Source organism: Hippopotamus amphibius, chromosome 5 (genome assembly GCF_030028045.1).
Source record: "Hippopotamus amphibius kiboko isolate mHipAmp2 chromosome 5, mHipAmp2.hap2, whole genome shotgun sequence".
NCBI lineage: Eukaryota > Metazoa > Chordata > Mammalia > Artiodactyla > Hippopotamidae > Hippopotamus > Hippopotamus amphibius.
In genome coordinates this window covers 18,092,166-18,110,519 of record NC_080190.1, presented here as the reverse complement: position 1 = coordinate 18,110,519, position 18,354 = coordinate 18,092,166, and the positions used below count along the sequence as shown (strand labels likewise).

The window sequence follows — 18,354 nt, the reverse complement described above, 5'->3', positions numbered from 1 at the left end:
AGCTTAGCATCCCAGACTTCTGTACTTTTACCGAGAAATTATCACCAAGCTTGTAGCAACCATTTCATATACAGCCACTAAGAGAAGCGCACTTCTTAGATTAGCGCTCATCCTCCCAAAAACTAAATGAGAGAGGTCTGAGTATTCCCATTTGACTGATGAAGACATTGAGGCTCAGAGAGGGCAGGTGACTGGCTTGAGGTCACACAGCAAATGAGTACTGGCCTGGAACTTCAGTCACCATCTGTGTCTCCAAAGCCCGCCCTCTTTCCATTGTACCACAAGCCACTCTTCAAAGGGACCCTAGGAAAGTACATCCCATGAGCCAGCGAATAATTCTTATATGTTAATACAGGAACTGACTCGAGATCTGCAAAACTGTTTTAAACGGCATCCAGTCTGAATGGAGAAGGGAGTAAGGAGAGAGGCCGGGTGAGTTGCCACTGCTAACAGTGTAGCATCTAACTGGCTTTAGTAAGAAACAAACAGATGGTTGTATAACCTCTACCATGGAATATACTCAACACCCCAGCACCATCCTGGGTCCCCGGTTACCTCGCTGATGAGTTCAGATGCTCTCTTTCTCCCTTCGATCTCTAACGTGCCTGGAATGACACAGGCAACACCTCGCATAAAGTTCAGGTCCGACCGGTACAAATTCTACAAGGAACAACATGAGGAATCAGAAAAATCAAGCTCGTAGAACGAGGAAGGACCCACGACAGACAGCATCATAATTAGAACTCAAGGCCAAGGCAGTCTCTGCTGATACATCACACACGGCAAACGCACACCCGCTTCTCAGTAAATGCTCATTAGGGAAACAAAAATGTAGGTCAGAAGAAAATAATTCTGCTGTCACTTGTCTCCGTAGCTGTTAGAGGGATGCTTGGAGGATTTTTATTTTAATATGGGCTATCAAAAAATAAACGCTGGAGTGGATTGTGGTTAGAAAGTCAGCTGTCTTGGGGCAAATGTGGAAATGGTTTAATGGGGCTTCAAAACAAAACCCAGCAGCAGAGGGCGGCATTAATTAATCATGGGTTAAGAAAGAACTAATAAATGAATCCCAAATAATCTGGCAAAGGCCTGAGTCTGTGTGGGTGGGGGCGGGTGTGTGCACCTGAGGGGTCTGGGCTGACAGTTTAAAGGGGGCCCCAGATTCACTCCCCTTCAGCCACCGATGCGCCCCCTGGGCGTGCCGCCTTCCAATTGCTATGGCAACGAGAGGCAGGGGAAGCCAGGGCTCTGCTCAAGTGACAAACGAGGCCCCTGAGCTGAGCGTGGCGGCTCCCTCGTTCCTCCAGCTGCTCTCGGGTTCCTGACAGTTTATGTCACTCAGTAAATGCTGTACACAGACGGAAAATTCCAACAGACGACAGCAACCCACATCTGAGCACCGCTCAGCTCTTTTCTGGTTCTGCCAAACCAGAAAGCGGGTTTGCTGCAGAGGGGTGTTTTATTTTCCAACACAGGCCCATTACTTGCAAATCTCCTGGCATGGAAATGCAGCAAGCTGGAGATGAGGTGAGTACCAAAAAGGATGCTGCTGCCTGTTGGGAAGACATATCCTGTATTTCCTTGGGAGTGAGGAAATCCTCCAGAGCTTCCCAATGCCCCCATGCCTGCCCGCTTCAGAAGAGGACGGCACGAGCTACAAATGCCCTGGCGATGGGGGAGCGGGGGAGCCTGAAGACCTCTGAGACTCCTTGGGAGGATCCAGGAACGGTCCCTGGGACCCTGATTTCCCTGCCCTCTGCCCAACCCTCTCCCCTGCCTGAAGTGGGTCAGTTCCAAAGGGGCTCTGAGCAATTCTTCCAGCAGATCTCAGGCCTCTTTAGAAGATGGGTGGCCCGGGAACATACGAGACACCAGGAGGAACCCTCAGCCCAACCTGGGGGCAGAGGCAACACCCCTGGCAAGTCTTGAACATGTAAAACCGTGAGCTTTGAAGGCATCTTCCTTGGACAGCATCCAAGTCTCAGCACCCCCTTTCTCATTTATAGTTCTGTGATCTTGCACGAGCTATTTAACTTCTTTGAGAAGAAACTATGGTTCCTCTGTAAAATGGGGATAAAGACTATTGATACAGGGTTATTTTGAGAATTAAATAAGGTAATGCCCGAAAACGCAATGCTTAGAATTCAGCAGAAATACTCAGTCAACACTGGTTACTGTTGTTATTGTTAATAGATCTGTGCAATTGTGCTTATGAAGAGGGAGGCAGGAATAACTGGGACAGTGTTTCAAAAGAAAATCCAGGTACAGGATTCCTCATCTCTGGAGCCCCCTCTGAGCCACCAGGAGTTTGTGGGTTACTGCCCTACAGTCAAATTTAAGAGGAAAAGAGCCCTGAGAGAGTTCAGGACCCCTTACCTCGCTCTGCAACTTGTGAGCTTTCTTGGCACAGCTGAGCCTCAGGTCCTCCGCCAGGGAAGTGTACTGGGGGAGTGGGCGTCTGTAGTCCTGGTCACTGGCCAGGGTCTGAGCCTTCTTGGCATGCACCAGGGTTACCATGTCCAACGGCAGATGGAACTGTGCCTTTAAGTGTTCAAAGTCTTTCCTGTAATTCACCTAGATGGGCAGACAGATCAACAGCAGCTATTTCAAAGCCGCCATTTGCATCAGGACCATGAGGGAGAGCAATGCGATGCGACTGTCCCAGCTGAGCCCGGGAGGCTTTCCTGACAGGGCCAGTGCTCCTTTCTTGCAGGGTCTGGCTTAATTAGCAGGACTCCTCTCCAGGTCCTGCCACTCACCAGCCCCAGCTCACGGTTCCCCTACTTGGGGAAAATACAGAAGTTCAAGGGACAGAGATAATGTCAAGGGTTCCCTTGCTCAAGTCTTTAGATCTTCCCATTTTCCAGAGGCAAGAAGATGCAGGGATAAGCTGCCTCCTGCTCCCCGTAGTTTCTCCCCATCACTCCCTCAAGTTCAGATTGAGACACTATGGTTCTCCTCTCATGCTGGAGAGCTTCTTCAAACATCAGACATCATCCTAGTAAATCTGGGAGCCAGGAGCAGTGGGCGGATGCTTGAAAAGCCAGTTTGGAGGGATGGGTATTCCCAAGAGCCCAGCATGCATCCTGAAAGAGGAAGGGAGCAGCCCATTTCCAGACCTCAAGCTCCACCACAGTCCTCAGAAGAGTTGTTTGAAGGCCCACAAAAGCTCACTCCAGGCTTTCAGGGGAGTCAGATGCACAATTGCCACCTCTCCTCCTCCACCCTTCCTGTCGCCCTCCAAGCCCCCACCACTCCTCCCTAACCTCCCAAACCATCTCCACGCATCCTCCCCTACTCCTAGCATACAGCCAAGGACAATTCCTGTCCAATCCCACCCCGGGACAGAAAGGGGAAAGAAATGTTAGAAATGGGGAAACTGAGGCAGAGAACAAAATGGCACAGAATACATGAAACAATGGAAAGAGAATGAGACGGAGAGCTGGCTCCATGTCCTAACTCTGACCCTTTCTAGCTGACGTTGGGCAAGGGATTGAGTCACTTGGAGTCTACGTTTCCTTATCAGTAACCAGGATGAACGAAAGTGATGTTCCTAGAAATAAGTTGATGATTAAATGAGACGCTGCATGTAAAAGTGTTCAGTCCTCTGCTACATGTTGGATACATATTGGATTTCATCATGGCCATTAGCCAACTCACGTATGTACAAGAAGATACCATATGCACACACGTGCCAGCATCCAGAGAACCAACTCAAGGACTACAAACTCAGATGCTGCCAGAAGCCAGACAGGGAGCATAAATGAGTGAAGGAGGAAGTGGGGGAGGAGGGCTTGGCTGCGTGACCAGGAGAGCATGGCTCCCTTCCACATGCCGCTCTCAGTAATCAACTTCAGCGGTAGCCTTGAGGAATCCAGGCCTGGCTTCTGCACAGAAGTTTAAAACTTTTATGCAAAGTGTTCCATGTTGAAAGGTTTGCAATGAACTCGCTCTGCGGACCCAACAGAACACCTCTGCGGTCCAAATCCAGCCCACAGGCCCTCATTTGTGGCCACTGGTCAAAATCATAGAATGTCCAGCCTGGAAGGGAGCTAAGGGGTCAACGAGTCCAACCTCTCACTTGACTGAGGAAGAAGCTGAAGCCCAGAGGGGCCGAGGGACCTGACCGCGCTACCTAGCTACCTAGCTAGCTAGCACAGAGCCAATACCCGCAACCAGAAGGACACAGGACATCTGCTGGCTGTGCGTTGTTGGGTGGGGGGCCCCCAGCTCCACTGTGTTCTCTCCCACTTACTTGGCTCTGCAGAGAGCTCGCGTACACTGAATGTGCAAGGCTGATATCATCTTCCAAGCTCCGGGAGCCAAGCATCTGCCCTTTCATTTTCTCAAATGCCTCTTTGTATTTGTACTAAAGGGAAAGAGAGCGGGAGAGAGTCACAGCTCGGGGACAAGGGACACGGAATGGAAGAGGTGGGTATTGGGCGAAAATGTTTTGTTCTTTTGACAGTAACTGGGTGAGTTAAAAGAAAAAGCGCGGGAGTCGTCAAAAGGCCTATTCTTTCATATGCAAGCCTCCCAATGACTAAAGGGCTGGGATATGAAATGGCAGGACATGAGAGCGCTTGGGCAGCCCACGCAGGAGGAAGGTGGGCGCATTGTTAACAGTCTCTTCCCGTGGACTTGCTTTAGGAAAGCGCTTGGCGGAGGGTGCATTTCATCTGCCCAGGGTCCATATTTACAGTCTGGCATCAGCTTTGTACCCCGGCTAGGGGATTTTGTGGTTGCTGTAAGGCATGTTCTTTCTCACTGGCCGTTACCTGATTGCCCTGACACAGTCCGCTGGGAGAGCAGAGGATATTATCCACAGGCAAAAGAAGGCAGGGGTTAGGGGCAAAGGGAATACAAATTGGTGAGTATTCAACATTGTCACAGTAATGGAGGTGGAGGCTCACATCGCTTATGATTTCACCAGAAGCCTTTGCTGCCTGGAACGGAATGGCGTCCAATCTCAGTTTATAGCCACCGTCTCGAAGTTTGCTCCAGGATTCCTTGTAACGTGTCTGTTGAGAAGATGTGCACCAGTAAAGACCTCCCTGTGACCTGGTGGTTTCCTCAACTCCCATTGTCAGAACACGAATCTGGTTTCTTGTGGGGTGTTTCCCCCCAGTTAGAGATCACTGTGGCTTAGCAGAAACCAACAAAGAGCTGGATCCCGCCTTACGTCCACCCCTGGAGGGGAGCCATGGGGCTGGGGGTGGGGTTTCAAAAGCAAGGGCTTTGGCGGCAGAACCGGATTGCTCTGAGTAGCAAGCAGATCCGAAGAAGGAGGCATGGGGCTGTATGTGCACAGCTCTTGATGGAGAATAAAGAGGACTTGACTGTCTTTACTGAAGAAGAGGAAAGGGGGTGCTGATAAGGATAACGGAAGGGAGGAGTTAAGTCTCCCAACTCGCTTTGGCTGGATGTCTTCACCTATATTCTGATGCTCCCATATTCCAGCCCCTCAGCACACGTGTCCTTTGCACTAAGGAAGTTTTCCTAGTCGCATCCTTATCAGTGTGCTTGACTCTTCTGCAGGACCAGCTACATGATTTGCAGGGCCCAGTGCAAAGGAAAATGTGGGGCCCCTGTTCAGAAATCTTACAAATTTCAAGAGGGTGACAGCAGAACCTTAAACCAAGTGTGGGAGCACAGGATGCTTCTGAGCACGGGATGCAGTGCAACTGTGCTGGTCCTGGGATCCCGTGTAATTAAAACCAGCACCCCCTCCATCAGCCTCACCTCACTGATGTTCATGGCGTTCAGCTTGGCCAGCAGGACTTCGGGGAGGTCGGCTGTCTGCGTGTAATGATGCTTTATGTTTTCTCCTTGTTCCTTGTATAACCTCTGTGGATGGAGAGAGGTTTTGTGTTAAACCCAGAAGCCTCCCCCATGCAGCCATCAGCCAAGTTACACTCCAGGAGACACAGGCACTGCAGCTGCCACCTCCCCATAGAGACAGGGTCGTGGGCGACTTGCCTCCACCAGGATTGCACAGCTAGTGTAATGACATGCACTTCATTCCTTCCCGAGTTCTACGTCCCAGCCCAGAACATGACAGGTTGAAACTTTCCTCTCAGTTAACACTCCACTTGTAGCATACTGCTGAGATGGGTGTCAAATGAGAAAATGAGGGCTGGTTACCATCTCGTAATTTCGTGATTAACTATCAGCTAGGAGAGGACATCAAAATTCAGCAGGCACAAGAGAAGATGGCTCTTCCACAGGTGAGATTTTCCCTGTACCTACTTTCATCCTCCTCCCCTCCCCGCCATCTTAAGGAGTCTGGTGCTAATAAATGTCTCCTTGGTGGGTCTGGGGCGCTATTCATCTAGAACTCTGACCTGGGCTTATGATAATTCTAGTAGTTAGCAATGACACCTGGCGTTGGCATCCACCACCAGAGAGAGTTTCTAAACTGGGCTTTTCCATCCCAAATCTTATTAGTTGTGTCCAAGTTTCTACGTATCACAGCAGTGCCCCCTAGAGTTGGTTAGGATAAGGAAAAAAAGCAGGTCTTTTTTTTTTTTTTTTACATACAAAAGTTCTTGTTTGACCATCTATGTTTCTCAGAATTAAACTTGCTTATAGCGGGCTGATTGTCAAGAAATTATACATTTCTAAACCCATAAGTTTGTAAATCATCCTGTAACGTATTCTGACAGGCAGTCAAGCCATCTCAGAATGTCTGCTGAATAAGGCACAACAGGAATAATCTGTGCAATTGGAAAGCACAGGAGACATTGTGAAACCCTCCCCCACTAAGGTCTGTCAGTTTCCCTCATGGCAAGTTAAATGGTCTGAAGATATTTAAAAGGCATGTCTGCCCTGCACAATGACCTGGGGGCCCTCTCAGTAGAATCAGCCAAACAGGGCTAATCCATGTCCTAATGTGAATTTTTAGAGGACCTCATCACTCCCTCTAGTCTCCAAGGAACCCTGCGCTGAGAGGGCAAAAGGCCAGACCTTAGCTGCAATATATACAAGTAAAGGGAATATGGGAAATGACTTGAAAGTTAGTCTAATGGACATAAATCAGACCCCAATCATGTCCAAAGTCTTTGGGGGAGTTCAGAAAGCAAGAATTCCTGCTGTGGGTCCCAAGAAGCCCTAAACATTCCAGTTCCTAGGTATTCCAATTACCAAGAAGTTCGCCCAAAAGTCCCATTTCTGAAAACAATGCTTCAACACAAAAGGAGAGGGGGAAAGGCCTCGACCACAGACGCATGTTGGAGACATGCAAATGGGAAGGAATGAAAGCATGGGGCAGCGGGGTGGTGGAGCCTCACTTGGCATCCCAAGAGCAACGGTGACGCCCCATCTACATCCTGATGAGGAAGCACCCCCGCTAAGGTGAGCCTCGACAAAGGATAAGAAGCTCCTTCATCCTTAGAACAACAGAAGGAGCAAGCCAAGAACCCCTCAGCTTCAATCGCAGGGTTGAAAGAAGGGCCCACTCTTAGAGTCGTAATGTATATACATTATCGCTTACATCCACTGCTTGGGTATAACTAATTCTGGCCTGGACCATCTCCGGAGTGTCTTTAATACTGGTAAACTTCAAAGCATCTGGATGCTGACGGTACTTCTTCTGTTGAGCAGAAAAAGATCAAAGCTGTGAATTTTGTGCTGCTCTTTCATGCCATTTGAAAGAGAAAATCATAGGTTGCTTGAGATTAGAGTGAATTTGTGAACGTAATTATTATTCGGCTTGCTCCGTCTTTATATCCTAGGTGCCTTCAGGTTAATATTTGTTTCAATTTAAGAATAACCTCATGTCAATTAACATTAAAGTATTTCTACCTGGTGCAAAGAAAACATCTCAAAATGAGGTTATACCAGTAAAATACTGGAGGAGATACACTTAGGAAAGGATTTTTTTATATAGCCTTCAGATACTGTCTTGTTGTTTACATATCTTAGCTTGGGTCTCCCGACCAAGAAAGAACACTCACAGTTACATTTATCAGTTGAAGCTTTCTATTCTCCTTCCACAATAGAACTGGGCAGAGATTATCATAGCCAAAACCCTTGCATTTAACAGTCAGTGATCGGGACGTCCCTGGTGGTCCGGTGGTTAAGACTCCGAGCTCCCTGGTTCAATTACTGGTCAGGGAACTAGATCCCACGTGCAGGCACACCTAAGAGTCTGCCTGCCACAACTAAAAGATCCCACGTGTCATACCTAAGACCCAGCACAGCCAAATAAATTAAAAAAAAAAAAATTAACAGTCAGTGACTGTACCTTATCTAACCACTTTAGAAACTGGTTCAGTTAACATATGCAACAATTCTATAAATGTTACAAGAAAAAGGGTGCTATGATTGGAAGGAGTCATCATACAATTTGAAAGAGACTGAGACAAACAAAAAAAAGTTACAAGAAATTCAATTGCTAACAAAGTCCTAGATATCCAATTTTGAAGTATTCTGAAAATTATGCTTAAATTATGTACTGTATTTTTTTAATCAAGGTACAATTCCAATAGACTAAAACAGTTGCTATCTTAATGAAATGATGACGTATACCTTTTCTCCAATCAAACCATTATTTTTGAAACCCTTCCTTACTTATTGGGTTGGATATTTGTATATTGGGTTGTCTGGATATTTATATACTGTACATTTGTATACAGTTCAATATCCAGCTGAATTTGGCCCATCAATTATTTTTGTAAATAAAGTTTTATTAGAACCCAGTCATGCTCATTCATTTACGTATTGTCTATGGCTGCCTTGTGCTATATGTTACAACAGAAGCAGTGAAGTCCACAAAACCAAAAATATGTACCATCAGGTCCTTTACAAAAAGGTTTGCTAACTCCTGCTTTAAATAACAGGTGTGTGTGCATTTGTGGCTCTTTCACAGTGCCTAGCAATCTATCTGAAAATTCAGAGGTCAATCCAATTTGACAGTAAACTGGCAATGGGCCAAACTGGAAGGAGGTGGTTGGGAAAAGTTGCTGAAAGATGTCTTGCCTTCCTGAAGTTTGAGGACCGGTATAAAGCACAGAAGATAAGCAAATCTGTTGAACAGGTTTGCAAAATGCAGTGGAAGATTAAGACCACCATGGGAAAAATGGTTCCAAAAAAGTTCCCTTGGATGTCAGACTTAGATGCAGCAAGGAATCATCGCGAAGTCTAAATGATGTGTAAAATGGGAAGCGGTGCCATTAGCATCTAGTGCATAGAGGCCAGGGATGCTGCCAAACATCCTACAAGACCCAGGACAGCCCCGCAACATAGAATTATCAACATGTCCACAGTGCCAAGGTTGAGAAACCGTGGTCTAGTCTTTAAAAGATCTGCTCAAGGATACTGTCCTGAAATGTGAGGAAAGGGCTCCTTTCATAGCCTTCCGGTCCAGCTAGGGTGGCTACACGTAGAAAGGAGTGAGATTCAAATAGAAACAAGACCCTGCAACAAAAAAGAACGGTCTCACATGTTCAACACCACGTGAATATTCAAAAACTGTTTACACTGCCTGCTGCAGAAAGAAAGAAGAAAATGTACGTTAAGTCACAAAAGGGCTTTCTGGATGCAATAAATGCATCTTTTTTATCATCTCTCCCGTGTTGCTTCATTAAAAAGGTACGTTGGTGGGTAGCAATTGAGCTCTGTTTGATTGTCATTATTATTCATAATATTATTTGTCACCCACTTTGTTTTTGCCAGGGCTCTCTGGGCCCCCACTGGGGTGTGTTTGGTATGTGGTTTCCCTCTAATTACCAGCCCTAGTCTGGGTTTTGAGGCCTTTCATGTAGCTTTGCCTTCTTCTTTGCCTTTTGAGTGGAAATTATTTTAATTTTATACAGAAATGCTGCACGCCTAATGCAGCCAGGCCTGCTGCACGCTGTCAGGGAATCTCACCTCGCTAATGAGTTCTCCTGCCTTCTTCGCCTGCTCCACATTTAATGACCCGGTGGCGACCCAGCCCGTGCCTTTCATCCACTTCACATCTGCCCTGTATTGGTTCTAACAAAGGAGAAAGGGGAAAAAAAAAAAGGAAGGCCATTGTTGGTGTGCAGACATTTAAAGGGCTATTAACGGCTCCCCAATGTCGCCTTGGTGCCAGCTGAGTCAAATTAGATGCCACTTTTGTCTTATCCGTTTCTGCACAGTCACAGGTAGGGCTCCAAAATGTAAATTAATTTCCCTCTTAATTGGAGCCGACCTGCTGATGGCGGCTTTGGCCCCACCCGACACTACTGGGGGTGGAGCCAGAGAGGCCAAATCAGCTGCATCCCTCATTACAGGCCCACGTCGACCTCGGAGAGAAGCGCGTCCTCATTGTCTGCTTTCCCCCCGTTTCTTGTTGAAAACGACATGCAGGGGAGAAGAAAACGAGCATTCACAACAGAACCCAGGTGGGGAGCTATTCGAGGGAATCTCACAAGACATTTGAGGCTTCCCACGGTGCCAGTTCCTTCTTAGGAACCTCGGTGCGGGGCGGGGGGTATTTCTCATTTCTTTCCTTGCCATTGAAGGCGTAGTTTTGATGGAAAGCCATTTAAATGGACCCGTCTCTAAAACTAGCATATCACCTCTCGATCCTGAAAGAGCTCTACCTGGAAGGGTGTGTCTATGCTGCCCCCACCTCACCCCTGTGTGTGACAGTCTGGCTGAAGCTGACCTGTCTTTTCAGTGTGCCCACTTTCTCCTGCAAGAGTCAACTGAAGATGAAAGAATATAACGAGAAAGGGGAGAGGGTTGTAGACAGTTGGCAAGCTGCTCTTTCTAAAAATGTGACTACCGACGTTGGAATGAGTACCAGGGATGCTCTCCCAGGGCAGGCCACCGTTAAGAATGTCACAAACACAACACCCACCCCCCACCGGCCCGTCACCCCCTGCAATAAAAAGAAAGATGGAAAACATATGTAGATCAGATTTCCAAGAGGAAAAAAGTAGCTGTATGATCTTCTCTTTGGTAGTACAGAATGTAAAATGGGCACAGTTTGAATAAAAGGTAAAGCACTAGGAAGCTAAAATGTTTCCACTTAGGGATCCAGAAACAGGTATCTCAAAGTATAAACTATGTCCTGACAGGTTTGGGAAAACCCTGGCACCTATACTAGCACGCGCGCACACACACACACACACACACACACACACACACACAAGGAACTTACATCACTCTGTAAACCGTAAGCCTTCTTGGCCCATTCCACCTTCATGTCTGTGGGCAAAGCTGTAAAGTGATGGGATGCTGTCCTGTAGCCTATGTCTGTGGCTAAGTGCTGAGCCTTGCGGGCGTGCACGAGGTGGATCATGTCCAGGGGGACATGGCACTGGGATCTGGTGTCCTCGAATCCCTTCTTATACTCCAGTTCACTCTGCAGCTTGGACATTTGCAGCGAGTGGCTCATTTGTGAATCCCCCTGGGCACCCTTAGCCCCAATGAGCTTCCCTCTGGACTTTTCATAATCCTCCTTGTACTTCACCTAAATGAGAGGAAGAGAGCAGAGGTACATTAGCATCTCCTAAAGGAGTTAAGTGTCAAGCCACACAAGAAAGTTAAGACAAAGCTATACAACAGAATCCTATTAGATTTAGTGTCATAAAAAGTTTGCCTCCTTTGAACAACTGATATAATTCCTTTCATCGAACAGTGAAAACGAATTTTACTACTCATTATTTCCCTCTACATCACACCTGGACTGCCAGAAAGCTCAGAGCTAAACGGAAAGTTTAGCTATAGAAGAGTTTTCTCCCAATTTCCTGATGAAATTCCATCTTGTCTCTATATTATTTGAGATTACTCTTTCCGGGTTTATTTTTCAGTGGCCTGTTGCTTTCTTGAAAGCCACTTTATAATCTTTTTTGGTAACAGGAAGAACAGTATAAATAAAAAGTCATCATGAAGTGAAAAAGACACAGAACATCTAAAATACAGTTGCTGTTTCAGAAAGAAGCTCAAATTAAACACAACTGGGGTACATATAAATATTAGGAGTTATGGGGAGCAAAAGGGAGACATTGGCCTGAAAAAGAAACTCTAGGCCAACAATAATGAGGATCCGAAGAAAGAATAACTTATGGAAATGCTTTGAAAACTGTAACGAGATGGTGTGTGGCCTCATTTCAACATCACCATTACTGCGGCATCAGGGGATTTCAGCTCTACTCTCACATCTGCCCCCAAGAACAACAGTATCAACGTCTGCCATGATTTACTGAACACTTACAATGAGCCAGGCATGGTATAAATCTGTGCCGCTCAAAGTACATCTGCAGACAAGTGCTGGTTTGTAAAATGTTACCAGCTGATGCGATAAGGGGCTTGTGTCATAATGTAAATCAACCACATTGCCAAGCTACTGTTTAGTTCAGCTGATATCGCTATACATTTATGGATATATTTTCTGTGTATATATATGTACAATATGTATATACACAATAGATACAGAACATATATATGTGTGTGTATATATACATATATTTGTGGTTTTTTGGAAGCAAGACTTTCTCGATGAAAGAAGCAGAGTTTGACTTACACTCTGGTCTAGGCACCTTATCTCACATCAGACTCGTGACAGACAGCATTGGCATACAGAACACTTAACATACATCAGTTCATTTCACTTCCTCATACCCATTTTGCAATTACCAATTTACCCATGAGTTAACTGAGATTTTGAAAGGTTAAACAACCTGCCCCAAATCACAAACTGGTAGGTGATGGAGCTGGGATTTTATCCCAAGTCTATCCATCACCAGAGCCTATACTCTTAACCATCGGCAGGCCTCCACAACCGTAGAAAATCATGAAATGTCTCTGGGCATCAGTTCATCTCTCATGCTACTACCGCTGATAGTAACAGTTACCACTTACCTAACCAGTGCGTGGCAGGCAGTGTGCTAGACACGTCACACGATTATCTCACTGCAAGGTGGTCATCTACCTCCGTTTTACACATTAGAACCCTGAGGCTCAGAGAGACTAAAAACCACCAGGACACTTGCAGACTCTCCCAGATGCCAATGTCAGGATTCGTGGTGTTGAGTACAATCGAGTACAAGTTGGGGACTGACTTACCTCACTGGCCAAGTCCCTCTTGGCTTTGGCCGCCAGAAAGGTCAAGGAGTCAAGACGCAGCTCAAACCCTTTCGCCTTCTGGTTTTCCCAGCTGCTCTTATACAGTTTCTAAAGGGATTTAGGAGAAAAGACAACATCCCCATGTGAGAGGGCTTCTCTTAGACTCTTTAATGACCTCTCCAGGAGGAAAACACCTGTTACATCCTTCCACAGAAACCCTGAGAGCCAGAGAAACACGTAACCTGAATACAACCAGGCCTTCTTGTTCCTGCCTTAAGACCTCTTGCCTCACAGGGCTTCAGCCGAAAGAGGCAGAAATTGAACTCCAGAAACCTTGGAAAATACTAGGAGCCTTCACAGAAGTCTTAATGACATGTCACAGGTTGAATAACATCGCACAACACACAGCAGCATTTCTAAAAAGTCTGTTCTCCATCTCTGTCTGCACACCCCACGCTCCCAGCAGCTGCTCCAGCTGCATCCCTTTCTCTCTCCGAGCCCGGTCTCTAGTCCATGTGGGTCTTTTCTTTGCCCCTCCCATTTCCTGTCCTGCCCCCACCTCCAGATTTCAAGCTCCCTCCATTTCTGTGTGTGAATCAATTTAGCTTCTGTTGCTTCTTCTAATTCTCCCCTCTACCCATTACTCGGATCAGGACCCCAAAGATCTGGGAGCCAAGCAGAAGAGCCAAGAAAGGCCCCACCTTAGAAGACAGAGAAGGAAAGTTAGAACTATGCAAGCTTTCATGTCGAAGGAATAACAGCCCTGTGTACACTGACTCCTCTAAATGCTTTCTCTATATCAGCTCATTGACACTTCAAGGCAACTTAATGCAGAGGGGACTAGAAGTGCCCTCATTTACCAATGGGACAACTGAGAGCAAAGAAATTTGTTAAGGTTGCACACCAAGTAAGTGTTAGAAGCAAGGATCAAACCCAGGCAGTTTGGAGCTAATGTCTGAGCTCTTATTCATTCCCCTCTCACACTGTTTCAACTCTAATCCTGGAAAAACCACTGCCTCCTATCCCATCATATAGTCAGTGGTTCAAATCTCCCATCAGTTCATTCCTACCAAGGCTGTCCTTCCCCTGCCCTAAAATACTGGTCAGGAGCTGTTTACAATGTCCAGATGTATGCAGCTTCAGTTGACACAGACACACCAATACGGGCGGCAGGTTTTGTGGACCAGGCGCCTACACACAGGGTAGCAGAGCCCTCGGCTGCCCACTCCCTCTGGCTGTACCTCGCTGAGATTGGCAGCGTTGGCTCGGGCCTGTAGGAAGAGAGGCTCGTCTTTGCTGATGCTGTACTGATGGATGGACTGCTCGTGCCCTGCCTTGTAGGCCACCTGTTGGGAGAGAGCACTGGGTCAGAAGCAGGAGACAAGGGAGGAGGTGGCTGGCTGCTTGGCTCTCTGTGTCTTACATGGGAAGTCCATTACAAGACCAACCAGAGCATACGCTGGCTGGCAGCGAGCAGAAAGTGAGGATTAAGGCAGCAGAGGTGATGAGAGAAGGAGCAGCAGCAGTGAGGAGTTAGGAGGAGAACGTGCCCAGGGGACCAACCTGAGTTCCCCTCTAAGGTTTCCATTTTCACACCTTTCCCTTGAGGAGGCATCGACTTCCCCCAAGCTGTTCCCATTCACAGCGTCCATGGCCACAAAATATAACCCACCGGAGGGCTCGGATAAGCACGGATTCCCCAAGTGAGAAAAGTAAGAAACGTCCTCTGCCTCATGCACCCCATAATCAAACCTAATGCACCCAAAGGTACTCACACCTGGAAAGTGAACAGTGACCAAAAAGGCAACATGAGTGAATGTCTTCTCTATGGAAACCATATCACTCATGTTCTTTCTCTCTTCCCCTCTCTTCCACTCACCAGCTTGAGTTTCCACACAGTGGCTTTCTGCTGACTGAATTATGCTGATTGCATCCTTGCTGGCAGGTGTACCTGGACCTTCAGGAAGGAAAGCTGGGAACGTCCTGGCCAGATGGTAGCAACTACACCTGTTCGGCTGTTGACCACTAATGTGTAATTAACATATGTGTTGTTTCATTGTCCTACCTTCCACATTTGAGCTCGAGTGGGCATGAAATGCACGCATCCCACAAGCAAATGTTATCCTCCTCCAAGATAATTCTCTACTGGCTCCAGAAGTATGGAGTGTTTGATGACAGGGAAAAGAAGGAGAAAGAAAGAAGAAAGAAGGAACTAGGCGAGACTGAAAGCTGAAAAGGAATTATGTCCGTTGACATCTGTCCTTAGCAGCCAGAGGAGAAGTGTGGTGGATGAGGCAGGGAGGCCCCGTGTCCAGTTCCCAGAGGCGGCCTGGAAGCCTGTGAAAAGCTGGGTCCAGCCTATTTTAAGGGGAAGGCTCTTTGGTCCCTGGATCATGCCTGGGCAGCACCTGCTGTTGTCCCCGGAGGTTCCCAGGCCCATGACACAGCAGCCCGGTGGAGAAAGGGCAGCCCGGGACTCACCCCGCTCTGCAGCTCCTGGCTCTTCTTGGCGTGCTCCATCTGGGAGCTGTCAGCCACACTGGTGAACTTCAGCTCGTCCACCCTCTGTCTGTAGTTTTTCTGTTTCCAAAGAAAAGGGACCTTGCAGCATGAGGATCGGACTGCCCGCACCATCACACACACGCATACACACTCCCACTGTCTACGACCCAAGCTTTTCCCCGGGGGGCTGCACCAGCTGGTCTTACAGCTTAAAGAGGACCAGACAGACCTGAGACTTCCAGCGCTGGTGAGCTTGTTTTCGTTGCTACTACTCAATGGGGACTTGAATTTCCCCTTCAGCCGCCCCTGGATGTCACCGTGAGCCCTGGCATAGATCCATCTTATAAACCTAGATCTGACGCAGGAGAGTGGGGTGGAGGGAACTTGGACTTTACAACCGTGAATCCTGAGGTCCAGATCTCCCCTCCGCCTCTTTTCGGCTTCGTGGCCTTGGGCACGTCACTGGATCACCTGAGCCGCTCAGGCTGGGACCGTACAATGTGGAAAACAATAGAAGCTGCCTCCCTGTGGGTGGTGCGGAGCTTCAATGCCACACTTCCCACGAGCGGAGTCCTTGGACAGAGCAAGCATCCACTGGGCTCACTGCCACTAACATTCACGGTGCCGCCAGGACGATCCAGGAGGTACCAGCTATAAGGACAGCACATGCCAGGAGCCACATGGAGAAGGTGGGTGGCCAGGTGGGATTTGCCCTCACAGTTCTCCGTGTTCCAGATCACTCGTCTTCATCGTGTCCCCATCTCACAGCCACAAAGTAACTGGCAAAATTCGAACGTGCTAATTCTATCTCCCCACAGGGACTTCTTATACCTTCCCTGAGGTTGGTTCCTCTGGCTTTTCCATTGGAGTTGCCAAAGGTGATGGGAAAGGAAGCTGCCAAGAATGGCTTATTGAAGCAAAAGCTTCACGTGGTGGGGAGATCAGAGGTGAGCAGAACCCCCCAGTGCTGTCAGCAAGAGGGCTGTCGATACCAACCGAACCCAAAGTATGGACTGGAATATTGAAAACTCCAAATTTCCTCCCTTCGGGAAAAAAAATTCTAGAAAACATATTCCAAAGAGACTTGTACTTTTCCATTATCATTCCAGTGTATGGAATGGGAAAACTCCTTCACTACATGATTGAAGGAAGTCACATTGCCTCTTCCATGCTTGGAAACTCCCGGGCGTCCCAGCCTCTGCATTGGTCAAATCATAAGGGCGTAGTGAGGAACCCAGGGCACAGCAGGGATATGAAACAGGCGAAGGAAATGATACCTCCCGGCCCCTTGAGGAGTTTGAAAACCAGTCAGCACAGGAAGTGAAATAGGAACTGGCATTCCTAAGGCAGAAGGTCCCCTTCCCACACCCCCATCCAAGTCCAATGGGGCTCAGCTTGCTCCAGCTGGATTTCAGTTGGTCTCAAAGAAGTAATGGGACCCCTCAAGGGTATTCTCTTTTCTCTACCTTCCTTACCAATACCCTCTAACTTTAAATGCGTCCGTGTCTGAGAGAAGGATGAGTACGGTGAAAACTAAGCATCAATTACAAAACATGCATTGGGATCCAATTTTGCTCAGTGGTCCGGAGCTGGGGCATCAGACCAAAATACTGGGTACAGATCCCAGCTCTGCCACTTACGGAAATGTGATTTCGTCTCACCTTCCACATATGTAAAATGGGGATATTAATAGAATAATAATAGTGTCTACTCACATAGCAGTAATAGATGTGGGCAATAAGTGAACAACAGGTATGTAACACACTCAAAGTCATCAATGAAGGACAGCAGTGGTTACAGAATTATCGTCAGCCCATAAATGGCAGCTGTTATCATCACTGTTATCACCATATGCAAGAGAAATGCCGACTCAGCCTTCCTGGCACCGAAATAAGAAACCCCTTTGAAGATCCCAAACGGAGCTCCTGAAATAGTCACATTTCCAAATGAAACGTCCTTCAAAAGTCCTCCTCTGCCTGCTGCCAAAGACAGCTCTACACAGTGTGAAGAGAAGCACAGGCTTGGAGCCAGAGGGACTTTGTAGAGTATCCTCTCCAACTTTCTCATTTTTATAAGAGAGAAAGCAGATTGAAAGGGTTCAGTGACTTGCCCAAAGTCTGCAGTGAGTTTAAGGCACATGCATGATGAGAATGCTGACCTCCAAACACCAGATTCTCTGATTCAGAAGGAATCACACACTCCTTCCACAAGAAACACGTTTCCTACGTGACCGAGTGCATATCACAACCGTTCTGAACTATGCTTTGGATGCAACTACCAAAAGTAAATTGGTCAGCTTCTTAAAAATACCTTCCTGGGAAGCTTAAGGGTGTGGAAAGTTAGTTCAGGGGGTGCTACACGTGCAAAATGAAAAAACACTCCTCTGAGTCTCACTCAAAATAAGCCCGGGGGCTGGGGAGGAATCAGAGGGAAAGATGGCTCTCGGTGGTGACTTGGGCTGAGAAGGACTAGAAGCCAGGGGCCTGGGCTCAGGTTACCTCGCTGACCAGCTGTCCGGCCTTCTTGGCCTGCTCCAAATTGAGACTGCCCTCTGTCAGCCACCCGACTCCTTTCATCCATGCAAGGTCGGCCTTGTACTGCAGCTGCAAGAGAAAAGCCAAGCTCCAATCAGACACACGGATGCAGACGGGGCAAAGTTAACAGGAGAGCTGGGAAAACCCTCCGCTCCTATATTTGTCTCTGTGGAAGAGCTGCCCCCTCTGGGAAGAACTCTGCCCAGGGGTGAAGCCACTGGCCCACCTTGTAACCAGAAGAGGCTGTTCTACCTTAGCTCTGAAACACCACCACCTTTAC

The 18,354-nt window shown here is 47.5% G+C and overlaps 1 protein-coding gene across 6 annotated transcripts in view; it reads right to left on the bottom strand.

Moving 5' to 3' along the window:
- NRAP (nebulin related anchoring protein) overlaps positions 1 to 18,354 on the bottom strand; it is a 68,219-nt gene that overhangs the window by 19,068 nt on the left and 30,797 nt on the right. For 5 of the 6 annotated variants that reach the window (XM_057734943.1, XM_057734942.1, XM_057734948.1 and 2 more), the window contains 12 exons: positions 18,039 to 18,143; positions 15,520 to 15,618; positions 14,280 to 14,384; positions 13,039 to 13,146; positions 11,132 to 11,443; positions 9,871 to 9,975; positions 7,493 to 7,591; positions 5,743 to 5,847; positions 4,914 to 5,021; positions 4,256 to 4,369; positions 2,377 to 2,574; positions 556 to 660 (listed from right to left, as the gene is read on the bottom strand). In XM_057734943.1, the coding sequence (XP_057590926.1) occupies positions 556 to 660; positions 2,377 to 2,574; positions 4,256 to 4,369; positions 4,914 to 5,021; positions 5,743 to 5,847; positions 7,493 to 7,591; positions 9,871 to 9,975; positions 11,132 to 11,443; positions 13,039 to 13,146; positions 14,280 to 14,384; positions 15,520 to 15,618; positions 18,039 to 18,143 (1,563 nt within the window). The remainder of the gene's footprint in view (positions 1 to 555; positions 661 to 2,376; positions 2,575 to 4,255; positions 4,370 to 4,913; positions 5,022 to 5,742; positions 5,848 to 7,492; positions 7,592 to 9,870; positions 9,976 to 11,131; positions 11,444 to 13,038; positions 13,147 to 14,279; positions 14,385 to 15,519; positions 15,619 to 18,038; positions 18,144 to 18,354) is intronic. The other variant, XM_057734947.1, reaches the window with a different exon arrangement.